Below are 24,581 nucleotides of genomic sequence, written 5' to 3'. Positions count from 1 at the left end.
TATGTTTTTTTATCTGCTTGACAATATTGCGCACGTGCCAAAAAGGTTTGCAGCTCTGATGGGACACTACATGACTAGATGAATCTCTCAGTATTTTAATATTGCAATGGATCACTGCATCTTCCATTCATCCATTCATCTGTGCAGCAAAACATTTATTTTTAATCCTAGCAATAGTGAATATATTATCACAAAACCTGATCTCAAATGATTAACCTAGAATGTCTTGGACTGATAGTACCCTGTCCCATTTTTAAAAAGCGGGTGGGAGTCACCAGTGATAACAAGATCTGCCAGGAAATATATATTAGTTGCTTGACTCAGTCTAATAGTAGAGCTGGCCCTACTTTGAGGTATGGCTTTTTAATTAGGTCTACCAAATCTAGGCTATATCACTTGGGTGCCATCAAATGATTTTGTAGATTATTTTCCTGCTCAAAAACACTAGTGCTACCATGATTGGAAACCAGAATGCCTGGTGTTCAGTGGAAAGAAAAAAAGAAAAAATCAAGAGAAGGAAGAGATCTTACCTCAGTAGTTTCTAGGACATCAAAAATGCGCTGGAGACCAAGAATGTAGCCTTCTTTCCGATTTTCATTGAGTTTATTGAGGGCCACTTCTGCAGCAGTCCTTACCCCCAAAGAGTTGCATGATGGGGAAAGGAAGAGAGGAAGAGGAATGGAAACCACTGCATAAAACAGCTGTATCCCAATTAAGAATGAAATTAAAAGGGCCATTTTGCAGAATCAAAGAAGACAGCAACTAGAGCTAAGCTGAGAGAGGCAGGTTCTGGTAGAGCTTTGTCTATCTATATATACTTTGAAAACAATAGCTAATATTTGTTCTTCTACTGTATGGCGTCCCTCACCTTTAAGCTCTGAGGCTATGATTAGATGTGTATACTTTGGCAGGTTAATTCTTACCAATGGTCATATCCTTGAATTTAAGCCAGTTTTACTATGCTTTTCTTTCTTCTTTCCTTCTCTCCTCCCTCCCTCCCTTGAGAGACCTAGGACCCAGTAGAGTTGACCATCACTAAACTGCAAATTAGTTTTTCCCATTCCCATGTTATATGGATATATGCAACCTAGTTGTGATCATTAATCACTAATTGAGCCTTGTCCAACATAGCCACAGAGCCACACATATCCTTGAATTTAAGCCAGTTTTGCTATGCTTTCCTTCCTTCCTTCCTTCCTTCCTTCCTTCCTTCCTTCCTTCCTTCCTTCCTTCCTTCCTTCCTCCCTCCCTCCCTCCCTCCCTCCATCCCTCCCTCTTCAAAGTACTAAACTTTTTTTTAAAAAAGAAAAAACCCTCTTTTTTCTTTTCTCTCTTTAAATCAAAACTTTGTAATATGTCTTTTCCTTTGACTTCTTAACATAAAAGCTTTAAACTTCAATATTACATTTAGATCCCTCCCTCCAAACTGCTCTTATAGAATAATATTTTTTTCTTTTACAAATATCCATTTTAATATACAGTTTTTCTTTAACCTGGTACATGATTTTCTTTAACTTTCTCTTCATACAGGTCCTCTCAAATACATTTACAATATCTTTTTCCTACTTTAAAAATTACTTAAGCATTATATATATGTAAAAAAAGTTACATTTTCAAATTTTGGGCTAACTTTTCTTCAGTTACACGTATCAAGCATAGGAAAATTCAGTTGACTCATTAAGTTTAAGTCACTCCTTCCAGCTTATCTTCATGAAATAAAATCTTTTTATTGTCTGGAAGTTTTACCAAAGACTTATAGGTCTTCCTTTTTATCACAAGATCTTCACCATTGTTAATGTCTTTAAATAAAAAGTCCCAAATTTGCCTTTTTTTTCTTGACATATCCTTTAGAGAACCATCCCTAAAGGGAAGAAGACTTCTGAACATATTTTCTTTTATTTCTATAAGATCTTTCATTTCAGTGGTTTATGAGGAAAAAACATTAGTTTAATAAAACCCTTCCAATAACACAACAAACCTTCAAAGAGCAGATATAAAATTTAAGACAACGTTCATATTAGGAAGGAATTAAGGGGGGAGGGGAGAGGAGGGGGAGGAGGGGGAGGGAAGGGAAGGGAGGGGAGGGAGAGAGGGAGGAAGAGAGGAAGGAAGGAAAACAGGAAGGAAGGAAGGAGATGTAGGACAAAACATCTTCAATGTATTAATTAAATTAATTAATTTAATAAAATTTATATTGCCAGCTTACTCACATATGGCAACGCAGGACACCTTACATTGATGGTTTCGTTTTCTGAATTGTTTTCTGAAATTAGGCAGTCAGGAGCTGCTCAACATCCCTCTGGGGAACCCTATGATGTCCTGAAAAGCTGCAATAAGAGGAAGGGGTTTTGAGGGAAAGGGACACTTTTGTTTTAAAAAGATACCTGGGACTTCAAAATATGGAATGAATTCAGCTGAGTCTCACACGCCATTTTGAAAATAAAGGGAAGACTGGAGACCACAGCAGAACTGAGAAGAAGTCCTTGTGCGGTGGAGTCCAGAACTGCAAGCAGCAGGAATAGGGAGACTGAATTTTGGGAGGTTATATAAGAGAGACTGGCCACGTCAAGTTTGTTTCAAGAGAAAAGAATATATGTACCTCAGTGTTGAACAGTGGAGTCCTTGGTGTTCTCAGGGTATAGCTGTTTACTTGCAGATGTTTTATAACCCAACTACATGTCTGTGGAGATTCTCAGTCATCCAGGTCATACTTGATGGCAACTGAGGCCTTTTGAAAAAGCACTTTTGAGATAACCCAACTAGTACGTAACATCTTTTGTGCATAGCACCAAAGTTACCTAGTTGGGTAGGGAAATGTCTGCAAGAGAGCAATCATGCTCAGAGCATCAAGGATTCCCAGTCACATGCTAAAATTATTACTATTCAGTCTGAACAATTCAGCAATAAAAGAGAAAGAAGAGCGGACGACCAGGAGGCAGGATAATTTTAGTGCTCTTACTTCTCTTTTGTATGTTTCTTTTTCCAGATTGGTGGAAAAGGAGAGATTCTAGGTTCCTCAGTGTTCAGTGGCTTATAGATATTTTTTTTTGTACATTACAATTAAGCACGTTTCAAAATAAACTATCTCAGCTATTGTTAAGTACTTTGAATATGTTAAGTACCTTGAATGCATGTAGTTTCCACCAAGCGGGAACTCATTTAAATCTTTTTGGCCTATAAAAGGGCTGCTGCCGGACAGGACCTTCGTATGTTTATGAGCTCACTAAATGAACCAGTAATGCTTTGAAAATGATTTTTATGTTGAAAGTTACATTTAAAAAAAAAACCAAAGCAGCTCCCAAATGATGCAAACACTGAGTTCCAAAAAGATCACACGATATAGTCGAATAAGAATCTGGGTTAAATCCAATGGTGGGTTGCCAATTTTTTTAAACTACCGGTTCGGGTGCCTCCCGCTGCTACTACCGGTTCAGCTGATCTAGGCTGAACCTGGAGCAACCCACCTCTGGTTAAATCAGAGTATCGTGACATACAATCACTAAAAGCTGTAACCATGCTGCAATCAGTGATGAAGCCAACCACAGATGTGGTTTTTGCCGGATGTTGAACCTGAGAATCAAAAACACGAAACAGGGCAAAAGGTAGCCTACTTTGCAATGTTTATTGATCGAGGGCCACCTCCTCCTTCACACACCCCTCTACTCTTCCACTGTTGAAATCATCAGGGACTATCAGGAAATGGCTGGGTCCATGCCACGATAAACAGAGTGCTGCTAGCAATTTCATGCCCTGTGCAATGCACAGATCTTCTGATATTAGAGAGTAAATTCCAAAAATTCAAAGGATTATTTGTTTCTCTATAGGTATGGCTTCTAAGTTCCTGAGCCAGTTGTTTGACCCCTGGTTATGGAAAAATAAATAGAAAATTTAATGGACTAAACAGGAGGGAAAGAGGATCCAGACTGAGGGACTCATAGCTGAATCAAAAGGTAAAATAAGGTGAAACTCCAGCATTGCCAAGAGTAATGATATTATTATCATTACTATAACTATAATCATTATTATTCTTAACTCTATCATTAAGTGTTGTATGCCATACAACACTTCATGATAGTGTTAATAATAATGTTGTGTTGTATGATTCTTGACGAATGTATCTTGTCTTTTTACGTACACTGAGAGCATATGCACCAAAGACAAATTCCTTGTGTGTCCAATCACACCTGGCCAATAAAGAAGTCTATTCTATTCTATATTGGTGTATAGCAGGGGTGTCAAACTCAATTTCATTGAGGGCCTCATTAGATTTTTGCGAGGTGTGTGAATATTTACTGCAGTTTCAGATGGGAGGAGAGGGTACTGATGTCAGATACAGGTGTACTTTTATGACAAGAAGTCTCCTGGATGGTGAATTCTACAGAGTTGGAAATACTATCAACCACCTGTAAAGGTAAAGGTAAAGCTTCCCCTCGCATACATGTGCTAGTCGTTCCCGACTCTAAGGGGCAGTGCTAATTTTCATTTCAAAGCTGAAGAGCCAGCGCTGTCTAAAGAGATCTCCATGGTCATGTGGCCGACATGACTAAATGCCAAAGGCCCACAGAATGCTGTTACCTTCCCACCAAAGGTGGTTCTTATTTTTTTCTACTTTCATTTTTGCATGCTTTCAAACTGCTAGGTTGGCAGAAGCTGGGACAAGTAACAGGAGCTCACTCCGTTGTGCAGCGCTAGGGATTTGAACCACCAAACTGCCGACCTTTCTGATTGACAAGCTCAGCGTCTTAGCCACTGAGCCACCGTGTCCCTTTCTACCACCTGTAGAAAGTCATAAACATTTAGAGTAGGTCACATTGTCTGCAGAAAATGTTCCCCATAATCTTGGGTGTTGTATCACTCTTTAATAACCTGAAGCTCTCCAGAGTGTCCGCATGATTCGTAGCACTAGGAGAACTGGAGAAGTGGTAGGACATTATCAAAATGTTGTTATCAAGAAGAAGACACAAACATATTCAGTTGATTTCTACATTACTACCCAAAAAAGTGTAGAGACAGATTCTCAAAGCCTGTAGAGATCTGATTTTAATTTTAATCTGCCAGACAGATTCCCAGGGACATCCTGTTTCCCACATGGGTTTGATTCTGGTCTTTTTACAATGTGATATTCAATTTGATTACTGAATATGTTTGTGTATCGTGTATACACAATATATATGCCACCCATCTTGATTTTGAAGTAATGCAAGCATTGTTGGTGGTCTTGTGATATCTTTTTTTATCTGCTTGACTATATTGTGCATATGTCAAAAAAGTTTGCAATTCTGGTGGGGTGATGCAATGCTTCCGTTTACTCTCTGGGGAAGACAACCTGTAGACCACTAGATGAATCTCCCGGTATTTTAATGTTGAAATGGATCATTACATCTTCAATGCATCTATAGAAACTGGTTACTTAGAGGAGCATAGGACAGGTTGATCGTTAATCACTTTCAACTTTTTTCTTCCTTGCTTATATTACCCCCTCTGTATTTGGAACAGCAATCACCTGCTTCTTTGACAATCTTTATATGACACCGGCCCAGTTCTGCTGGAGAGTTGGGCAGCAAAAGACTCAAAGTTGTAGTATATTGGAATTTGGTACGCTAACAAATTTAGAGAGAACCCGTGTCCACAGGAACACAGTTTATTCCAGATGTTTTGTTACATGCATCAAAATATTTATTTTAATCCTAGCAAGGGTGAGTATCTATGATCATGAAACCTGATCTGAAATGATTAACTTAAAATGTCTTGGATAAATACTAAACTGTCTCGTGTGAAAAAGGGTGGTGGAAATGACCAGACATATCAAAATCTGCCACTAAATAATATATTATTTGCTTGACTCAGCCTGGTTGGGTTGACTATTAGCATTGAAGTTACCTAATTGGATAATGAAATTCCTGAGGGAAAAAACAACCTCACCAAACACAGAGAACATCATGGACTCCCAAGTTATTTTACATGCTAAAATTATTATTGTTTGATTTGAATAGTTTAGCAATAAAATAGAAAGAACATTGGCTGGAAGGATGCACAATAATTTTAATTATCTTTAGTTCATCTTATCTTTAGTTCTTTTGTTTCAAATGCTTCTGTTTCTTGTTTTTGCATCTCTATTGTTTTTCCCCCTCACAAACTGGTGGAAAAGAATAAATTCTAGGTCCCTCATACAAATAGTTAAGTTCCTCTTTATAATTCTAAATTAAGCATACTTTGAAATAAAACCGCTCAAGTACTCTAAGGAACTCACCAAGTTAATTATTTGTTTCCCAAAAGTGGCATATAAACAAAAAAAAAATAGCTGGCACATTTTTAAAAGAACAAGCGTTTACAACATGATCACACAATGAAATCAAATAATTATCTGGTATTTGCATTAATTCAGAGTATTATCACAGACATGGACTCAATGCTGTGCCAGTCATTCAGCTTGCTATCATGATAGTTGGTGGCCAGCACTGACAGCATAGAAACTGATGTGGTAAGTTAGAAATTGTCTGATACGCTGGCCTTGTTGCCTAGAGTAAGGTTTAGAGTGTGGCTAGTCTTTGGTACATGTGCTCTCAGTGTACATAAAAGAAAAGATACATTTGTCATGAAACATATGGTACAACATTAATTATAGTCATAGGCAGTGACATGTGGTGATGTTTATGGCTGGTGAGGCTGGTGACATCATCAGCGCGAGCCGCAGTCCCCTTCATGTTGACTCAGGAAGGAGGGGAATGGGACCACGTGTGCAGGAGGCTCAGCCTCCTGCACACGTGGTCCCATTCCCCGCCTTCCTGAGTCAACATGAAGGGGACTGTGGCTCGTGCTCCGCGATCCCCTTCATGTTGACTCAGGAAGGCGGGGAATGGGACCACGTGTGCAGGAGGGAGGCTGAGGCTAGAGGAGCCTCCTGCACACGTGGTCCCATTCCCGGACCACGTGTACAGAAGGCTCCTCAGCGCCTTTTCCCTTTTTTTTTCATGATGAGAGCGGTGAGGCTCTGCCTCCCCTGCTTCCCCTGACCACACATCCCTGGTCATAGGGTACAAGTAGGCAATCAAATTATACTAGGAAACAATCAATATAAATTGTAAGGATACAAGCAACAGTTACAGTCATACAGTCATAAGTGGGAGGAGATGGGTGATAGGAACGATGAGAAGATTAATAGTAATAATAATGCAGATTTATTAAATAGTTTGACAGTGTTGAGTGAATTATTTGTTTAGCAGAGTGATGACATTCGGGAAAATACTGTTCTTGTGTCTTAGTTGTTCTGATGTTCAGTGCCCTACAGCGTCATTTTGAGGGTAGGAGTTGAAACAATTTATGTCCAGGATGTGAGGGGTCTGTAAATATTTAGTCAGAAAATGGCTGATTCTGTGGGTGACATTTGCTACAAAATGGCCGCCCTTGGAGGTGGTGGCCGGTCGCTAAACATTTATTGATGACAAGCAAATTGGGAAAATGCCAACCTTTCTGAATAACCAAAGTTCAAATCTGCAACGTAATACTTAATGGAGAGTGTTTGTGGCATAGTTAGGGTCTCCTTCATTGCATGTATTCAGGTAGAATCTAGAAGACTCTTTTTCTGGGATGCATTAAATGGGATTTCCACACCAACACATGAGTTAGACTTGTGGCCTAAGTATTTTTACCACCTTGGTAATGCCACTATGTGTAGACCTCAATGTTAGAATTCCCCAGCCATTATGCAAATTCTGGTCTAAATAACCACTTACAATTTTGTAACGTTGTGCACTCTTGCTGTATTTGGGGGGACACACACAAATAAGGAGATGGCGCAATGTGGAGCAAGAAAATAGCAATATGTATCATACAAGGAGTATAGAAATGTTTGGATTTCTATATATCAACTTCTACTAGTCAATTTGAAAGAGCATTTTTCCAAGCTCTAAGTTTGAAACATCCAGGGAAAATCACGTGTCCATAACCACCTTGTATGTTCTTATTTATTTATTTATTTATTTGGAAATGTTCAAAAGTACTGGTGATCTTAATTTTTCTGCTCCTTACAACAGGAAAAAAGCCTGTCATTGCTACAGGATACTGTGCCTGGGCCATACCTCTGCCTCAAAAGTGAAAATGGAAAAAGAAAAACCTGTGATTTCTAAAATAACCACTGCAAAGATAGTTTCTTTTATTGAATATTTTTAATATTTGCTTGAGCAGGAAAGTAGTTGCTGTAATTTCTGATGAGGGAGGAAAGGAAGGAAAGAGAGAAGGATGGAGAGAGGGAAGGAGGGGGAGGTTTCCTCTGAATTAAGCTTTCAGTGTTATACATCACTCTTTGTTCAAGAGGTTTTAAGCCTTTGGTGGGGAGGGTAGTTGAAGGCCGTAGACATCTGCTACAACGTCTCCTGGGCATTTAGACGATCCTGAAAACCCTTCGGGGAAGGGAGGAATGCTTTCCACGATTTGCATGACTGAGTTAGGAGACTCGCGTGTCTAATAAGGCAAAAGATACAGAAAAGTTGCTTAGCCGGTTGACCATAACTGGATTATAGATTATGCTTATGTATTTCATGAAATGTTCAAGGCAGCTGGTGTTCATAACTTCTGCTCTCTGGATGCAATAAGTGGACCTTTCCAACTGTACTTCCTCACAGTAGGATCTTAATCTACAACAGTAGAGTCCTTCAATTTTCTAGGTTCTATCATATCTCGAGTTTTAAAATGGACACCTAACATAAAAAGCAGCATCAAAAGAACACAACAAACATGTTTGTTCCAACTTTCTGCACCAACTCAGAAAGCTCAAACCACTCAAGGAGCTGCTGATTCTGTTCTACAGAGGAATTATTGAGTCTGTCATCTGCTCCTCTATAACTGTCTGATTTGGCTCTGCAACCCAACAAGACAGACACAGACTTCAGAGGATAATTAGGACTGCAGAAAAAAAAAACAATTGCTACCAACCTGCCTTCCATCGAAGACCTGTATACTGCAAGAGCCAAAAAGAGGGCTGTGAAAATATTTACATACCCCTCACATCCTGGACATAAATTGTTTCAACTTCTACCCTCAAAATGACGCTATAGGACTCTGCACACGAGAACAGTTAGACACAAGGACAATTTTTCCCTGAATGCCAACACTCTGCTAAACAAGTAATTCCCACAACACTATCGAACTATTTACTGTATTACTATTCTTCTTCTCATCCTTCCTAATACCTATCTCCTCCCACTTATGGCTAAAACCATGTTGTTTGTATCTTTACAATTTATATTGTTTTATTGTTTCCTAGTATTTGTTGATTGCTTATTAGTATTCTACGACTATTACTAAGTGTTGAATCTTATGATTCTTGATGAATATATTTTATTTTTTCTTTAGGTACACTGAAAGCGTATGCATCAAAGACAAATCCATTGTGTGTCCAATCACACTTGGCCAATAAAGAATTCTATTCTATTCTATTCTATTCTATTATCTACCTTGCAGGGATAACGGAGACCTGGTTGGGCCACGAGGGTGGTTTACCCCTTGTGGAAATGTGCCCACCGGGTTTCCGTGCATTCCATCAGCCTCGGGCCCTGGGTAAGGGTGGTGGGGTGGCGGTAGTTATACGGGAATGTCTAGAGCCGAGGGAGTTCACTGTACCTCAGATACCCGGATGTGAGTCCCTTGGTGTGAAATGGGGCCCAGGGAGGCAGTGGGGCTTGCTGATCGTATACTTGGCTCCTCGCTATGCGTCAGCAGCCCTGCCCGAGCTCCTCGAGCTGATCTCAGAGACGGCAGTTGAGACCCCCAAGCTTGGTTATGGGGGATTTCAACTTGCCGTCGATGGGGGAAGCATCCGAGGTAGCTCGGGAGTTCATGGCTTCCATGACAGCCATGGACCTGACCCAATTAATTCAGGGCCCCACACACGAAGGTGGCCACACTCTGGACCTTGTTTTCGTATCTGAACAGTGGACGAGTGATCTGGGAAGAGGGGATGTAACCATCACTCCCCTGTCATGGTCAGATCACTCATGTCTCCGGCTGGACTTCCCTGGCACTACCCCCCACCGTGAGGAGGCGGAACCAAACTGTCCAAGTTGGTACTGCCCCAGGCGCCTGATGGAACCGGATAGGTTCCAGACGGAGCTTGGGCCATTCCCTGTAGCCCTGACCCGCTCTCGCTCCGAGAACCTAGTGGCCGCCTGGAATAGGGCGGCCGCTGGGGCCCTGGACCGAGTTGCGCCTTTGCGGCCTCTCCTGCGGCGACGACCCACCCAGGCTCCTTGGTTTACCGAGGACCTGAGGGTGATGAAGCGCCATAGGAGACGCCTAGAGGGCAGGTGGAGGTCCTCACGCTCCGAATCTGACCGAACACAGGTAAGAGCCTATTCACGGACTTACCTTGTGGCATTAAGAGTGGCCAAACACAGACATTGTGCCACTCTTATTGCGTCTGCCGATAACCGCCCTGCCGCCCTGTTTCAGGTGACCCGCTCTCTCTTATCACAGAGGACGCGGGAAGCCCCTTTACAGGGCAAAGCAGAGGAGTTTGGGGAATATCTGCAGGACAAAATCGCTCAGATCCGGAGCGGATGGGCCCCCTTCAGTGGACCAGAGGAGCCGTCAACAGTGAGTCTTGTGAGACCATTCTGGGAGGAGTTTGATTCTGTTGCCCCCGAGGATTTGGATAGGTTGCGTGGACGGCTGCGACCGACAACATGTTTAATGGACCCGTGTCCCTCCTGGTTGGTACTGGCATCCTGGGAAGTGACACGAGGCTGGCTACTGGGCTTGGTGAACGCCTCTTTGAGCGAGGGGTCCTTACCTGCCGCCTTGAAAGAGGCGGTGGTGAGGCCCTTACTCAAGAAGCCTTCCCTTGACCCATCGGAGCTAGCTAATTATCGTCCAGTCTCCAACCTTCCCTTTTTAGCGAAGGTTGTAGAGAATGTGGTGGCGCAGCAGTTTCCACGACACCTTGAGGAATCCGAATATCTAGACCTACGCCAGTCCGGCTTCCGGCCTGGACATAGCACGGAGACGGCCTTGGTCACGTTGGTCGATGATCTCTGGAGGGCCAGAGATAGGGGTTGTTCCTCTATCCTGGTCCTATTAGATCTCTCGGCGGCTTTTGATACCATCGACCATGGTATCCTATTGCGCCGGCTGGGGAGGATGGGAGTTGGAGGCACCGTTCTGCGGTGGTTCGGCTCCTACCTCTCCGACCGGACGCAATGTGTGTTGGCAGGGGGGCAGAGGTCGACCCTGAGGCCACTCACTTGTGGGGTGCCTCAGGGGTCGGTCCTCTCGCCCCTTCTGTTCAACGCATATGTGAAGCCACTGGGGGAGATCATCCGTGGTTTTGGGGTGGAGTATCATCTGTACGCTGATGATACGCAGCTGTACATTTCCACCCCAGACCACCCCAACGAGGCTGTCGAGGTGATGACCCGGTGTTTGGAAGCCGTCGGGGTCTGGATGGGGGACAACAGACTCAAGCTCAACCCCTCCAAGACTGAGTGGCTGAGGCTACCAGCACCCCGGTTCAGTCAGTTGATTCCATCACTGACCATAGGGGGCGAGCAATTGCCTCCTGTGGAACGGGCGCGTAATTTGGGCATCCTCCTAGATGCCCGGCTGTCAATGGATGACCATGTGGCAGCCGTGGCAAGGGGGGCGTTCCACCAGGCTCGCCTGGTGCGCCAATTGCGCCCCCTACTGGACCGGGATGCCCTACGCACGGTCACTCATGCACTGGTGACGTCTCGGCTGGACTACTGCAATGCCCTCTACATGGGGCTTCCCTTGGGACGTGCTCGAGGACTGCAGCTAGTCCAGAACGCAGCCGCGCGGGCTATTATGGGGAGTACTAGGTACTCCCACGTAACACCGCTCCTGCGCGAGCTGCACTGGCTGCCTGTGGTCTTTCGGGTGCGTTTCAAGGTGTTAATTACCATCTTTAAAGCGCTCCATGGCTCAGGACCTAGGTACTTGCGGGATCGCATCCTACCACATACTTCCCTGCAAGCGATTCGCTCTCACAGGGAAGGACTCCTCCGGGTGCCGTCCACGAAGCAATGCCAACGGGCGGCGCCTAGGAGTAGAGCCTTCTCTGTGATGGGCCCAACCTTCTGGAATGACCTCCCCCCCGATATCAGAACCACCACCGACTTCCGCTCCTTCTGACAAAAACTGAAGACTCACCTGTTCCGTTTAGCCGGCCTGGCCCATTCATAGTTTATTCTACCTCCTGGCAGATATTTTACTTGGGTATTTTTAGGGTTATTTAAATATTGTTTTTAACTGCTTTGCTTTTTGTACAGTTTCTTATTGCCTCCTCTTTTATGTTTGTATTTATGTTTGTATGTTCTATCTATTGATGTGTTTTATCTGTCTGTACACCGCCCCAAGTCCCTTTGGGGAGAGGGGGAGGTATAAAAGTCTAAATAAAAGTAAAGTAAAAAAAGTATTCTATTCTATTCTATTCTATTCTATTCTATTCTATTCTATTCTATTCTATTCTATTCTATTCTATTCTATTCTATTCTATTCTATTCTATTCTATTCTATTCTATCCATTGTCAGTCTTACCAGGTGGATGGACAGGAACCACGTCCAGATGAGCTAATTCTACTTTGCTCTAAAGCTGCATTAAGATAAATGTGCTAATCTGAAAATACAGATCTCCCAAATCTCACATCCCCTTTATAGCTCAAGAAACTAGTGAAGGTCCCATCTAAATCTCTTTCTCCACCCATTATGCAGCTGCTGGCTATCTATTCTTTAAGAAGCATCTCTTTGAGCCATCTCCCAAAGTCTTTCCCTTATAATATTACAATTATCTATGAATGTCTTTCTCTACCTATTTAATTGGGTGGGGGGGATGGTGTTCAATTTCATTTCATTACTGTATTTTAAGAGTTATAAGCTGCCCCCCCCGCAGGGGCTTTAGACAGAATCTAAAATTGTAATATAATAAAAATAATTACTGAAATAATAGTAACTCACAAAAAACCTATTCAGCAGAACTTCATCTGCCTCCTTAATCAAACCACATCTTAACCTTACTTATCTAGACCCGCGCCAGTCCGGTTTTCGACCCGGCCACAGCACTGAGATGGCTTTGGTCGTGTTGGTGGATGATCTCTGGAGGGCAAAGGATGGGGGTTGTTCCTCCATCCTAGTCCTGTTAGATCTCTCAGCGGCTTTCGATACCATCGACCATGGTATCCTATTGCGTCGACTGGAGGGGATGGGGGTGAGGGGCACCGTTTTGCGGTGGTTCTCCTCCTTCCTCTCCGGTCGGACGCAACGTGTGTTGGCGGGGGAGCAGAGGTCGCCCCTGAGGCCGCTCACGTGCGGAGTGCCACAGGGGTCGGTCCTCTCACCTCTCCTGTTCAACACATACATGAAACCGCTGGGCGAGATCATTTGAGGATTCGGGGTTGAGTGCCATCTGTATGCAGATGACACTCAGCTATACATCTCTACCCCGAACCACCCCAACGAAGCCGTCGAAGTGATGTCCCGGTGTCTGGAAGCCGTGCGGGTCTGGATGGGTGACAACAGACTCAAGCTCAACCCTTCCAAGACGGAGTGGCTGTGGCTACCGGCGCCCCGCTTTAGCCAATGTGTTCCATCTCTGGCCATCGGGGGGGAACAACTGCCCCCGGTGGATAGGGCACGCAATTTGGGAGTCCTCCTAGATTCCCAGCTGTCGCTGGATGATCATGTGGCAGCCGTGGCTAGGGGGGCGTTCCACCAGGAAATAAAAGAGGAGCGAAAGGGGAGTGGAGTTTGCAGGAGACTATTAGTTCTCTTCATTGATTTGTGACTCTCCGAGACTCCTTGCCAAGTTTTGCAGACATCGGCCTGGCAGCTCTCCAAGCCAGATAAGGTCTGTGACTATAAATCCTCCCTCAAAAGACTTTGCTGGATGTGAATGAGCAGAATTCACAGTAAATTAATAAAAGGGGGTTTTGGCGGGACAAGGAGTTTGTTTCATGCTCTTGGGAAGCCTCGGTCAGAACACCTGGTTAGTTAGTTAATTAGTCACAGGGTTGTTAAGTGAGTCTGTCTTCCCGATTGACTTTGCTTGTCAGAAGGTTGAAAAAGGGAATAATATGACCTTGAGACATAGCAACAGTCATAAGTATGAACCAGTTGCCAAGCATCTGAATTTTGGTCACATGATCATGGGGAGACTGCAAAAGTCACAGCAGTGAAAAACAATCATAAGTCACTTTTTTCAGTGCTCTTGTAACTTTGAACGGTCACTAAATGAACTGTTGTAAATCGAGGACTACCTGTAGTAACTGTTCTTTAACCTAACCAAGCAACAAGAGCATGTAGTACTTGCTTAGCAATTTTTCCTCATTTCTCAAAGTTTATACTTCTTCCAAACATTGGTACTGAAAAATTTATCATGAAAAGTCAGCTTTAGGAGGTTATAATATGACATTATAAAGCAAACTAATTTTCAGTGAAAAATGATGCATCAGAGTTAATATACATTTTAATAACGGCCCTTGCTGGGTTTTAGAGGTCAGCAGGGGTTGAACCCTCCCCTCTATGCTGATAGTCACAAGTGCATCATGAACAAAATATGTCATTTGGGTCTGGGGGGGTGGGGGTGGGGCAGAATCTGAATTCTGTTTTTTAAATTTTATAGTGAATTCATTTTATAGCAATGCAAAGGTTTGCTCAGAAATGCAGGCATTAAGATTGTGTAATTGATCAATATAGTAGTGGTTTTAACCATTCAGTCGTATCAAACTCTTGGTGATCTTAATGTTATCCTGTCAAACGAAGATCAATATATTTATACATATAAGAAAAATGCACTCAGAAAAACCTGTGTAAAAATGAATAAACTTGCAACAAAAATATATACAGTAGAAAAGGGAATTGGATCAAACAGCACCTGTGGTTGAGAAACAGAGCAAAATGAAACTACAGATGTAGTCTTAAGATACCCTGAAGAATGGGACAAGGCTTTAAAATACAATTGTGGGACTTTTGCATCTATTTGATTTCTGTAGGGAAACCAGTAAAACGGTGATTGGGAGATATGTGCTCGGATCGATATTTCCTGTAAATCTACATGCAGCAAACATGCAAGATACATACAAGTGCGGAAAGAGCAGCCATATCTGTACAAGAACGAACTCTTCGACTTCCCGTTGTACTGAATTACTGCTTTGCATTGGCCATAGAACTGGAACAAGATAAAATAGTTAGTGTTAACACCACCCAATTATTTCCTGAATGGTGGAGTCATCTCAAATTAAGACCTTGAAGCAATGGTGGGATTCAGCCAGTTTGGGAGAACCAGTTGTTAACTTTCTGAGCAGTTTGGTGAAGTAGTTGTTGGAAGACATCATTAGGGCAGAGAACCAATTGTTAAATTATTTGAATCCCTCTGCTGCCTTGAAGGAGATGTGAATGTTCTCCATTGTGGTGTTGATAGCATCCAGGAATGGGTTGACCTCGTCGGCTTAGCTGAGTCCAATCAGCTAAGCAGACGAGGTCAACCCATTCCTGGATGCTATCTCCACTTCAATGAGAAAAGGCGTATCAGGTAAGACCAAAGCCCTTGAAAATTGACAAAGAACTGGGGAAAGGGAGGGTGAAGGACCACCTTCAATACCAAAAATGGGGTCACTTAGAAGATGGCCAAGAACTGCTTCCTCTTCTTCCAGGATGCGGACATGGAAGAACCAGTTTACGTTGCAGGAGTGAGATTCACATTGAATATTCAAAGGACCTTCCCAGTGGGACAGCCAAGAGTAATTACGAGATATCTCTGTCCCTGAATAGGTTTACCACCAGGTGCTCTGAGAGCCCTTGATCAGGAAGGCTTTCCCTTGAGCTCCTGCAGTGAGTGGATCCATTCATCACCCTCCCTTCCAATCAGAGGTGGTATTCAGGCAGTTTTGACAGGTTCTGGAGAACCACTAGTGGGAATTTTGAGTAGTTCGGAGAAGCGGCAAACAGGCTGGCCTCGCCCCCGCTGCCTTCCAGCCTCCCAGCTGATCTTCTTCTGTTGCCCTGAACAGGAGAACAGAGCTGGAAAGCAGGTTAGTGGGGTGGGGAGGAAATGGGGATTTCAGTATCCTTCCCCTGCCACGCCCACCAAGCCATGCCCACCAAGCCACGCCCGGTAGTAAAAAAAAATTGAATCCCACCACTGCTTCCAATGCTATATTTCATTTGTACCATGCCATTGATTTGAAATGGCACTTCAGTGCAGGGAATTATCATCAACACAGACATGCCAAGGAGCCAGTGGCAAGATGGGAGAAGTGGTGAGGGCTATTCTGAAGAGAGAGATTTATTACAACAGGGCAAGTGAGTAGAGTGACTCCTTCTGCCTCTTTTGTAAACCAGTTTGAAACCCAGATTCAACTTCCTTCCAAACCCCATCGGTAGTTCTTTAAGTAAATAGATTGATTACTTACTCTTCCCTGTTTCTTTGTAAACTTGCATTCTTTCCACTTTTTCCCACTCAGGATGTGGCAGTCGGTTTCTAACACATCCAAGGTGAGGTAGAAAAGTGAATCACCATTTTTCTATGGAGAGACAAAAAAAAAAAAAAACCCTCCTGAAAAGGCGAATCAGGGTGTCAATCACCTTAAACACATTAGGTGGAATAAATTAACATTCAAATCACCATTAGAAAAAAGAAAAGACAGGAGGTCAGCTGAATTTTCACTTGATGTCAAGAAGCCAACTGTGCTAGCCAGAGGTGAGTTTCTACCGGTTTGGCTTGGTTCAGCTGAACAGGTAGTGGTATGCTGGCCTTGGTTGCAGAACCGGCAGCAACCCAGGCTGCCCATGCCCTCGAACCAGTTCTCTGGTCACCACCATCTTTTTGGGGGGGACTTCTGCGCATGTGCACAACAATTTCCATTGAATTGTGCACGCATGAGTGAACCGGCAGTAGCGCTGGCTAGAACCGACTCCTAAGTCCAGAAGATTCCTTGAAAAGGGCAAGGGGGTCCAAGTCATTTTAATTATTTATTTATTCAATCGATGTGGCATCCATCTTAGTTTTCAAGTAATGCAGGCTTCACGATCCAAGACTAATGTTTTTTTTTTAAAGCCCTGTTTAGCTATCTTGTGCACATGCCAAAAAGGTTTGCACTTCTGCTGGGATGCTGCAATGTTGCCGCTTAATCTTTGATGAAGGGGAAGAGAACTTCTGGACCTCAGGGTGAATCTCCCAGTATTTTAATATCACAATGGATACCAGTGACGTGCAGTCAGGTGAGGCAAGTGAGGCACAGCCTCACCACTCTCATCATGAAAAAAAAAAGTAAAAGGAAAAAGCTGAGCTAGTTACTGCCTCACCATGGATGACTCTGCTTAACTGTTAAAAAAAGCTGGAAAGGGTACGTGTGGGTTGGAGGGAGGGGGAGGAATTCAAACTTTATCCTCCTGGTGCTGTGCAGGGCTTTGGGCAAAGGCTGGAGGGAAGGACCCTGGCTCGCTTGTGTTCTCCCTCCCCAAGAGTAGTTTGATTGCAGGCAGAGCCACGTTGTGGGGCCAGTGTGTGTGCTACAGCATGGCTCTTTGCCTGGCTTCCTGCCTCCTTCTGTGGTCTCCTCACTGGTGCTCTCCCTCCCCAAGTGTAGTGACTTCCTCCCCAGGCCCCCATTCATTTCTCTCTCACACACACACAGCTGGATAAAACTATATAAAAATGTAGCCCAGCTTCACTGATTACAAGTTTGAAAAGGCAACGTGGCTCCGCCCGCAATCAAACTACACTTGGGGAGGGAGAGCACAAGTGAGCACTGAGGAGACCACAGGAGGAGGCAGGAAGCCAGGCAAAGAGCCATGCTGTAGTACACACACTTCCCCCCAGCCTCTTTCTTTTGGAAGGCTCAGATCGGCTCCCCTCCGGCTTCTCTGCCTCTCCTCTCACCCCAGCCTGCCAGCAGGAGGTGGTGGGTGGGCTTTATTGTGTTCCAGGCATTTCCCACCCAGACAGCAGGCTGCATTTGCAATGGTGGAGGTGTTTGGGAAAGGTAGCAGGGGAATGGAGGGGATGGCAGAGGAGCTGCTTTCAAGCCACTGGAAAAGATATCCAATCCAACTTTTGTGTGTGTGTGGGTTTGTTTGAGAGTGAGTGAGAGAGGGAAGGGGTAGGAGAGATAGTCCAATCCAACTTCTGTGTATGTGTGTGTGTGTGTGTGTGTGTTTGAGAGAGGGGGAGGAAGGGAGAGAGGGAGGAAGGAGGGGAAGGAGAAGAAAAAGAAAAAGAAAGAAGGAGCAAAGGAGAAAAACAAATGCTGCCGCTTTAAATTGGAACTGAGAATGCCTGGCTGTGGAATTCTGGGAGTTGAAGTCCACAAGTCTAAAAATATTTGAAACCCAGCACTCTGTCAGTGCCTCACCAGTCATAAACCTCACCGCACGTCACTGATGGATACCAACTCCTACATCAAGAATAAACTGGTTACTTTGGTGTGTGCAAAGAGCAGGTCATATAATGTAGATGCCTTGGTCCTCTCAAGCTTTTTCTCTTCATTGTCCCTTGTTTAAATTTCCTTCTCTGAATTTAGAACACCAATCACATCTTTGAGAATTTTTAAATGATATATAAGCCCTAAGCCCTGTGCAGTTGGACAGTTGGACAGAAAAAGACTATAGCATGTTGGAACTTTATATGCAAAGACATTTAGAAAGGCTAAGTGTCCACAGAGTCAGGGTTTACTCCAGGTAGTTTGCCACATGATGCAAAATATTTATTTTAATCCTAGTAATAGGTGAGTATCCATTATCACCAAACCTGATCTCAAAGGATTAGAAAGTCTTAGAAAGGCATTGCCTTGTCCCTTTTTAAAAAAGGGAAGGGATGTGCAACCAGGGATATCAAGATCTGCCACAAAATGTGCATTAATAACAGAATAGAATAACAGAGAAATTGAGTTGGAAGGGACCTTGGAGGTCTTCTAGTCCAATCCCCTGCTTAAGCAAGAAACCCTATACCATTTTACACAAATGGTTGTGCAATCTCTTCTTAAAACATCCTATATTGGAGCGCCCACAACTTCTGGAGGCAAGTCATTCTGCTGATTAATTGTTCTAAGATCTAGGTTGCTTCTCTCCTTGATTAGTTTCCATTCATTGCTTCTTGTTCTGCCTTCAGGTGCTTTGGAGAATAGCTTGACTTCCTCTTTTCTGTGGCAGCCCTTCAGATATTGGAACACTGCTATCCTGTCACTCCTAGTCCTTCTCTTCATTAGATTACTAGACGTATCCAATTCCTGCAACTGTTGTTCATATGTTTTAGCCCCCATTCATCTTTGTTGCTCTTCTCTCAGTATTATGGTGAAGTTGGCCCTGCATCTAGTATGTAGGACAAACAGTAACTTCCCACTTACTCTCAATTTATCGTAGTACCAAATCTAGACTATATCTCTTGGATGCCATCAAGTGATTTTTGCAGGGGTGGGTGGGTGGGTTTTCCTGCCTACTGTGTTTCCCCGAAAATAAGCCAGGGTCCTATTTTCTTTCGACTCCCAAAATAAGCACTTGGCCTTATTTTTGGGGCGGTCTTATTATTTTTGAGGTCCAGGAGGCGGTGAGCGTGGTCACCTCATGGCTATTGCTGTGTTGCAATCTTTTCGAAGAGGGCTTATTTTCAGGGGAGGGTTCATTTTAGCGCATGTCCTCAAAAATCCAATTGGGCTTATTATCTGGGGAGGTCTTATTTTCAGGGAAATTGGGTAGATACATAAGAACTTTCATAATGTGACAGCAGAATAGCCAGTGTTGAATGGAAGGAAAGGAAAAATTCATCAGAAAAAGGAGGTCTTACCTGGGGTAGTTCGCGGACATCAGAAATACGCTGGAGGCCAAGAACGTAGCCTTCTTTCCGATTTGAATTGATATTATCAAGGGCCACTTCCGCAGCAGCCTTTACCACCAAAGAATTGGATGATGGGTAAACAAAGGAAGGAGCTGTCGAGGCAGCCAACGTATAAACGATCTGTATCCCAATTAAGAATGAAATAAAAAGAAACATTTTGGAAATTATTGCAGAATCAGAGAAGGCAGAAACTACACTGAGAAGAGACAGGTGTTGAAACAGCCTTGTCCATCTCTCTCTATATATGCTTTGAAATCAATAGCTAATATTTGTTCTTCTACTATAAACATAGGGTGGACCACACCTTTAAACTTCATCCTGTTTATTTATAATGTATAACTTGGCAGGGGAATTTTCATCTGTGGTCTTATTCTTGGATTCAAACCAGTTTCACTATAGAAAGAACCCTTCCTTCTTTCCTTGGAAAAGTTAAATGCTTAAAAGTTATGAGTGTGATTATTGTATAATAATTTATAGTGTGAGTGTTGTTGCTGATAAAATAACCTTGTGGGAGTGGCTGGTCAGAAAATGGCTCATATGTTCACTATAAAATATCTGACATATGAGTGTGTGTCATGCCCCAATACGCATACATGCACACACACACACACACACAAACGCAAAATACCACTCACGCATCATCATGAAATCTCCAGAACTGTAAAGCCTATAAACTTGAAATTGGGCAGGTATGTTCCTCTTGGGTTCTAGGTGCTCGCTAAGAAAGGATTTTTTGAAATGACCATCAGATCATTAGTATTTCTTATATTATTATTAACACGCTCTGATCAGAGGTGGGTTCCTACCAGTTAGGACCAGTTTGGCTGAATAGGTATTAACTCGGCTGCCCACACATCCGGACCAGTTTTATCGGTGGTGTCTACAGTGACACCATCTTGTTTTTTGCTTCTGAGCATGCGCAGAAGCAATATTTTTACCTACTGCACAAACAGTGCGTTTTAAAACAGTCCAAAAACTTACCTTCTACTGCAGCCCTGGTGAGTAAACCAGCTGAGGTGTGGCAATCTTCTCTTCCATTCCTATCAGTTGGGCTTCAAACAAATGAAATATAGTTCAGTATAGCGCAGGGGAGAGCAGGCGGGCTCACACGAGTGTTGGAGCGAACCGGTTCACTCTCAGCTGATCGTCGGACCTACTGGTTCACCCAAACCAGTCTGAACCAGCTGAATCCTACCCCTGGTGCTATTGCTAATGCTGTTGCTATCTAGTTGTCTGTTCAGAAAGTAATTTTAGATTTAACCTGCTGATTCATTGTAGAATTATTACTGTTCCTTCCATTTCTTTTCAAAAAGATTTATTAGAGCTATATTAGTAATATACAGTAGTAGTCCGTCATGTAAAATGACTGGGTTCCATCTGTCTAATTTTTTTTAACCTTTCCATATTATTTTAATGGCGTTGTGATCTGCCCACATATTTGGTAATATTTCAGTTGTATGTATTTCTTCCCCAATTTCCCCATGTTAAATTTGCAAATACTAAAAGAAAAAGAATTTATTCCAAAATGTAGAAATAAATTGGAGTTATTCCTTAAGGAAAATACAAAACTACAGACATCTATACAGAATCTATGGAACACCATGAAAGCTTATTCCCACGGAATTATTATAGCGTATTCAGCAAAAAGAAACAAAGAGAAATGGGCACAACAGAAGATACTAGAGGAGGAAATTAAAAATTTAGAAATAGAACTACAAAATAAACCACAGAATGACAAAATAAGAAAGAACTGGATCTTAGTGAAACACAAATTAAATATATTAGACCAGGAAGAAATGGTAAGGGGCCTAAAACTAACAAAACAAAACGCCTTCGAGCAAGCAAATAAACTGGGGAGGTGGTTGTCATATAGATTGAGAAAAGAGAGAGAAAAAAGATGAAAAACAAATAAAGGAATAGTTGAATGGAGAAGAAAACTCGTCAATAACAGGACATGAAAGAAATGTTATCAAAATAAATGATGAGACTAGAATTGATACAGGAGATCCAAAAACAGAAAAATAATAAAGCGCCAGGCCCAGATGGATTTTCAGCAGAATGGTATAAAATATTAGATGAATTGAATGAACTGATAGGAGCCTTGATGTTGGAGATGTATAATGAGGTACTGATGAAAGTAAAAATACCAGATTCATGGAAAGAAGCACACATTACATTGGTATTTAAAGAAGGTGCAGATAAAAAACAGATTCCAAATTATAGGCCAATCTCATTGTTAAATGCCAACTATAAAATATTCACAACAATAATAGCGGAGAGACGGAAAAAATATATTAAATGACTATATACATCCAGACCAAAATGGATTTCTCCCAGCAAGGCAAATTAGGAATAATACCAGAATAATAGGAAATATCTTAGGGTACTACGAGGCGCATCCAGAGAAACAAGTGGCACTTGTTTTTCTGGATGCACAGAAGGCAGCCGATAATTTAAATTGGGAAGTCATGATACAATAAATTAAAAATATGAAATTCGGGGAGCAATTTGAAAGACTAATAGAAACGATATACTCTACCCAAAGGGTAAATATATTATTAAATGGGGAAAGTACAGAGACCTTCAAAATAATGAAAGGAAAGGAGTAAGGCGGGCTTACTATCACCTCTGCCCTTTATCCTGACACTTGAAAGTCTGCTAATAAGAATTAGACGAAATTCAGAGATAAAAGGAACTAAAATTAAAAGAGAGGAGTATAAAATTCAGGTCTTTGCAGATGATTTGGTACTCATTATAGAAGATCTGCTAGAAACAGGAAGTAGTTTAATTCGAGAATTAGAAAAATATGGAGATATAGCAGGGTTAAAGATCAATAGAGAAAATACAAAAATGATAACTAAAAATTTGAAGGAAGAACAAAATAAAGAATTAGAAAGGGTGATAGGATTGCAAGTGACAAAGAAAGTTAAATATCTTGGAATATGGCTAACTGCAAAGTGCTCAAGTATAAAAGAAAATAATTATACAAACTTAGTGCAACAAATAAAAAAAGAACTAGAATTATGGGGGAAGCTACAACTATCATTATTAGGGAAAATAGCAGCAATAAAAATGAATGTATTACCAAGACTTCTATACTTATTTCAAACAATCCCCATAAAATTAGAACATTTTTTATTGAACTGAATAAGATTATATTAAAATGTATATGTCAAGGGAAGAAAGCCAGGATAAAATTGAAAGCGTTACAGGATGGCAGAAGCAGAGGTGGTATGGGACTCCCTGACTGGGAGCTTTATTATAAAGCAGCAGCAGTAGCATGGATCAGGGATTGGATAAATTTAAAAAAAATAAAAGAGTATTAACACTAGAGGGGCACGATTTGCAATCTGGATGGCATTTCTTCTTATTGGAAGAGGGAAAAAAGAAACAAAAATATTTTCATAGACACAATATTAGAGATGCACTGATACAAGTCTGGAATAAAATTAGGGAAAAACACTACATGAAAATACCGACATGGCTTTCCACTATGGAAGCCATGACACATCCCAATACACTAGATCTATCAAAAATGGTTAGATATAGTGAAATTTTAGACATTCAGGGGAATCTGAAAACAAATCAGGAATTAAAGGAGCAAAATATAAATATAGATTGGCGGACATATCTTCAACTTCAATCAAGGTACAAAAAAGATGTGAAATAATATGGAATCTACACAGAATTTCAACAAATAGATAAAATTTTAATTGGCCCAGAAAATAAATTCATAACAAAACTTTACAAATATTAATTAGAAGTAACATTAGAAGAAGAAAAAGTTAAAGGTTGCATGATAGCGTGGGCCAAAAACTTTGGTTACAATATTGATCTAGTGGATTGGGAAAGAATTTGGAACACAAATTTTAACAAGCCCCGGAAGATAAATTCATAACAAAAATGTACAAATATTTAGTAGAAGCAACAATGGAAGAAGTAGTTAAGATTGCATGATAGCGTGGGCCAAACTTTTTGACATAATATATATCTAGTGGATTGGGAAAGAATTTGGAACACGAATTATAAACTCACATCATCAGTAGCATTCAAAGAAAACATGTACCAAATGTTCTATCGTTGGCATTTACTATCAATGAGATTGCCAAAATGTACCCAAACATGAATCCAACCTGCTGAAAGTGCAAAAAAACCAAAAGGGACTTTCTGTCATATATGGTGGACCTGTCCGGAAACTCCAAAATATTGGATGAAAATTTGGAAATGGATACAACAAATTACAAATGAACAAATAGAATACAAACTGGAACTCTTTCTGCTGGGAATAGCCAAGGGGAAATATAGAAAAAAAATTAAATACATACTAATACACCTGTTGACTACAGCTAGAATAACATTTGCCCAATGCTGGAAACAAAGTAATATTCCCCCAGATGAATTAGTAATTCAGAAAATTTTAGTTTGTGCAGAAATGGATAAGTTAACATTAAGATTAAAGGACAAAGAAGAGTCTGAATACTATGAAATTTGGATAACTGGTATAAATGGTTGCATAACAGGAATAAAGTTAATTCAGCCAAGAAACAATAGAGAAATGTATAGAACTGTAGATGAATGTATATAAATACAGAAGCAATATAAGATTGATATATATAGGTATGATTACATAACAGTGTTAATATGATGATTGTAAGATGTTATAGAGGGGAAAAAACAATTAAAAAATCTGCTTTTAAAAAATGGCTGGGTTCCTACAACCTATTAAATCCTAAACCTAGGTCAG

The 24,581-nt window shown here is 41.8% G+C and overlaps 1 protein-coding gene across 1 annotated transcript in view; it reads right to left on the bottom strand.

Moving 5' to 3' along the window:
• LOC309392432 (fetuin-B-like) overlaps nucleotides 1-20,024 on the bottom strand; it is a 33,989-nt gene extending 13,965 nt beyond the window's left edge. Inside the window, exon 1 of the mRNA XM_081953640.1 lies at nucleotides 19,787-20,024. Coding sequence (XP_081809766.1) covers nucleotides 19,787-19,993 — 207 coding nt within the window. The 5' untranslated portion in view covers nucleotides 19,994-20,024. The remainder of the gene's footprint in view (nucleotides 1-19,786) is intronic.
• Between the last annotated feature and the right edge of the window lie 4,557 nt (nucleotides 20,025-24,581).

The sequence above is a fragment of the Natrix helvetica genome (genome assembly GCF_964273705.1).
Source record: "Natrix helvetica genome assembly, chromosome: 5".
NCBI classification, from domain to species: Eukaryota; Metazoa; Chordata; class Lepidosauria; order Squamata; family Natricidae; genus Natrix; species Natrix helvetica.
Note: the sequence above shows the minus strand (reverse complement) of the source record. Positions and strands in the feature narration are given on the sequence as shown.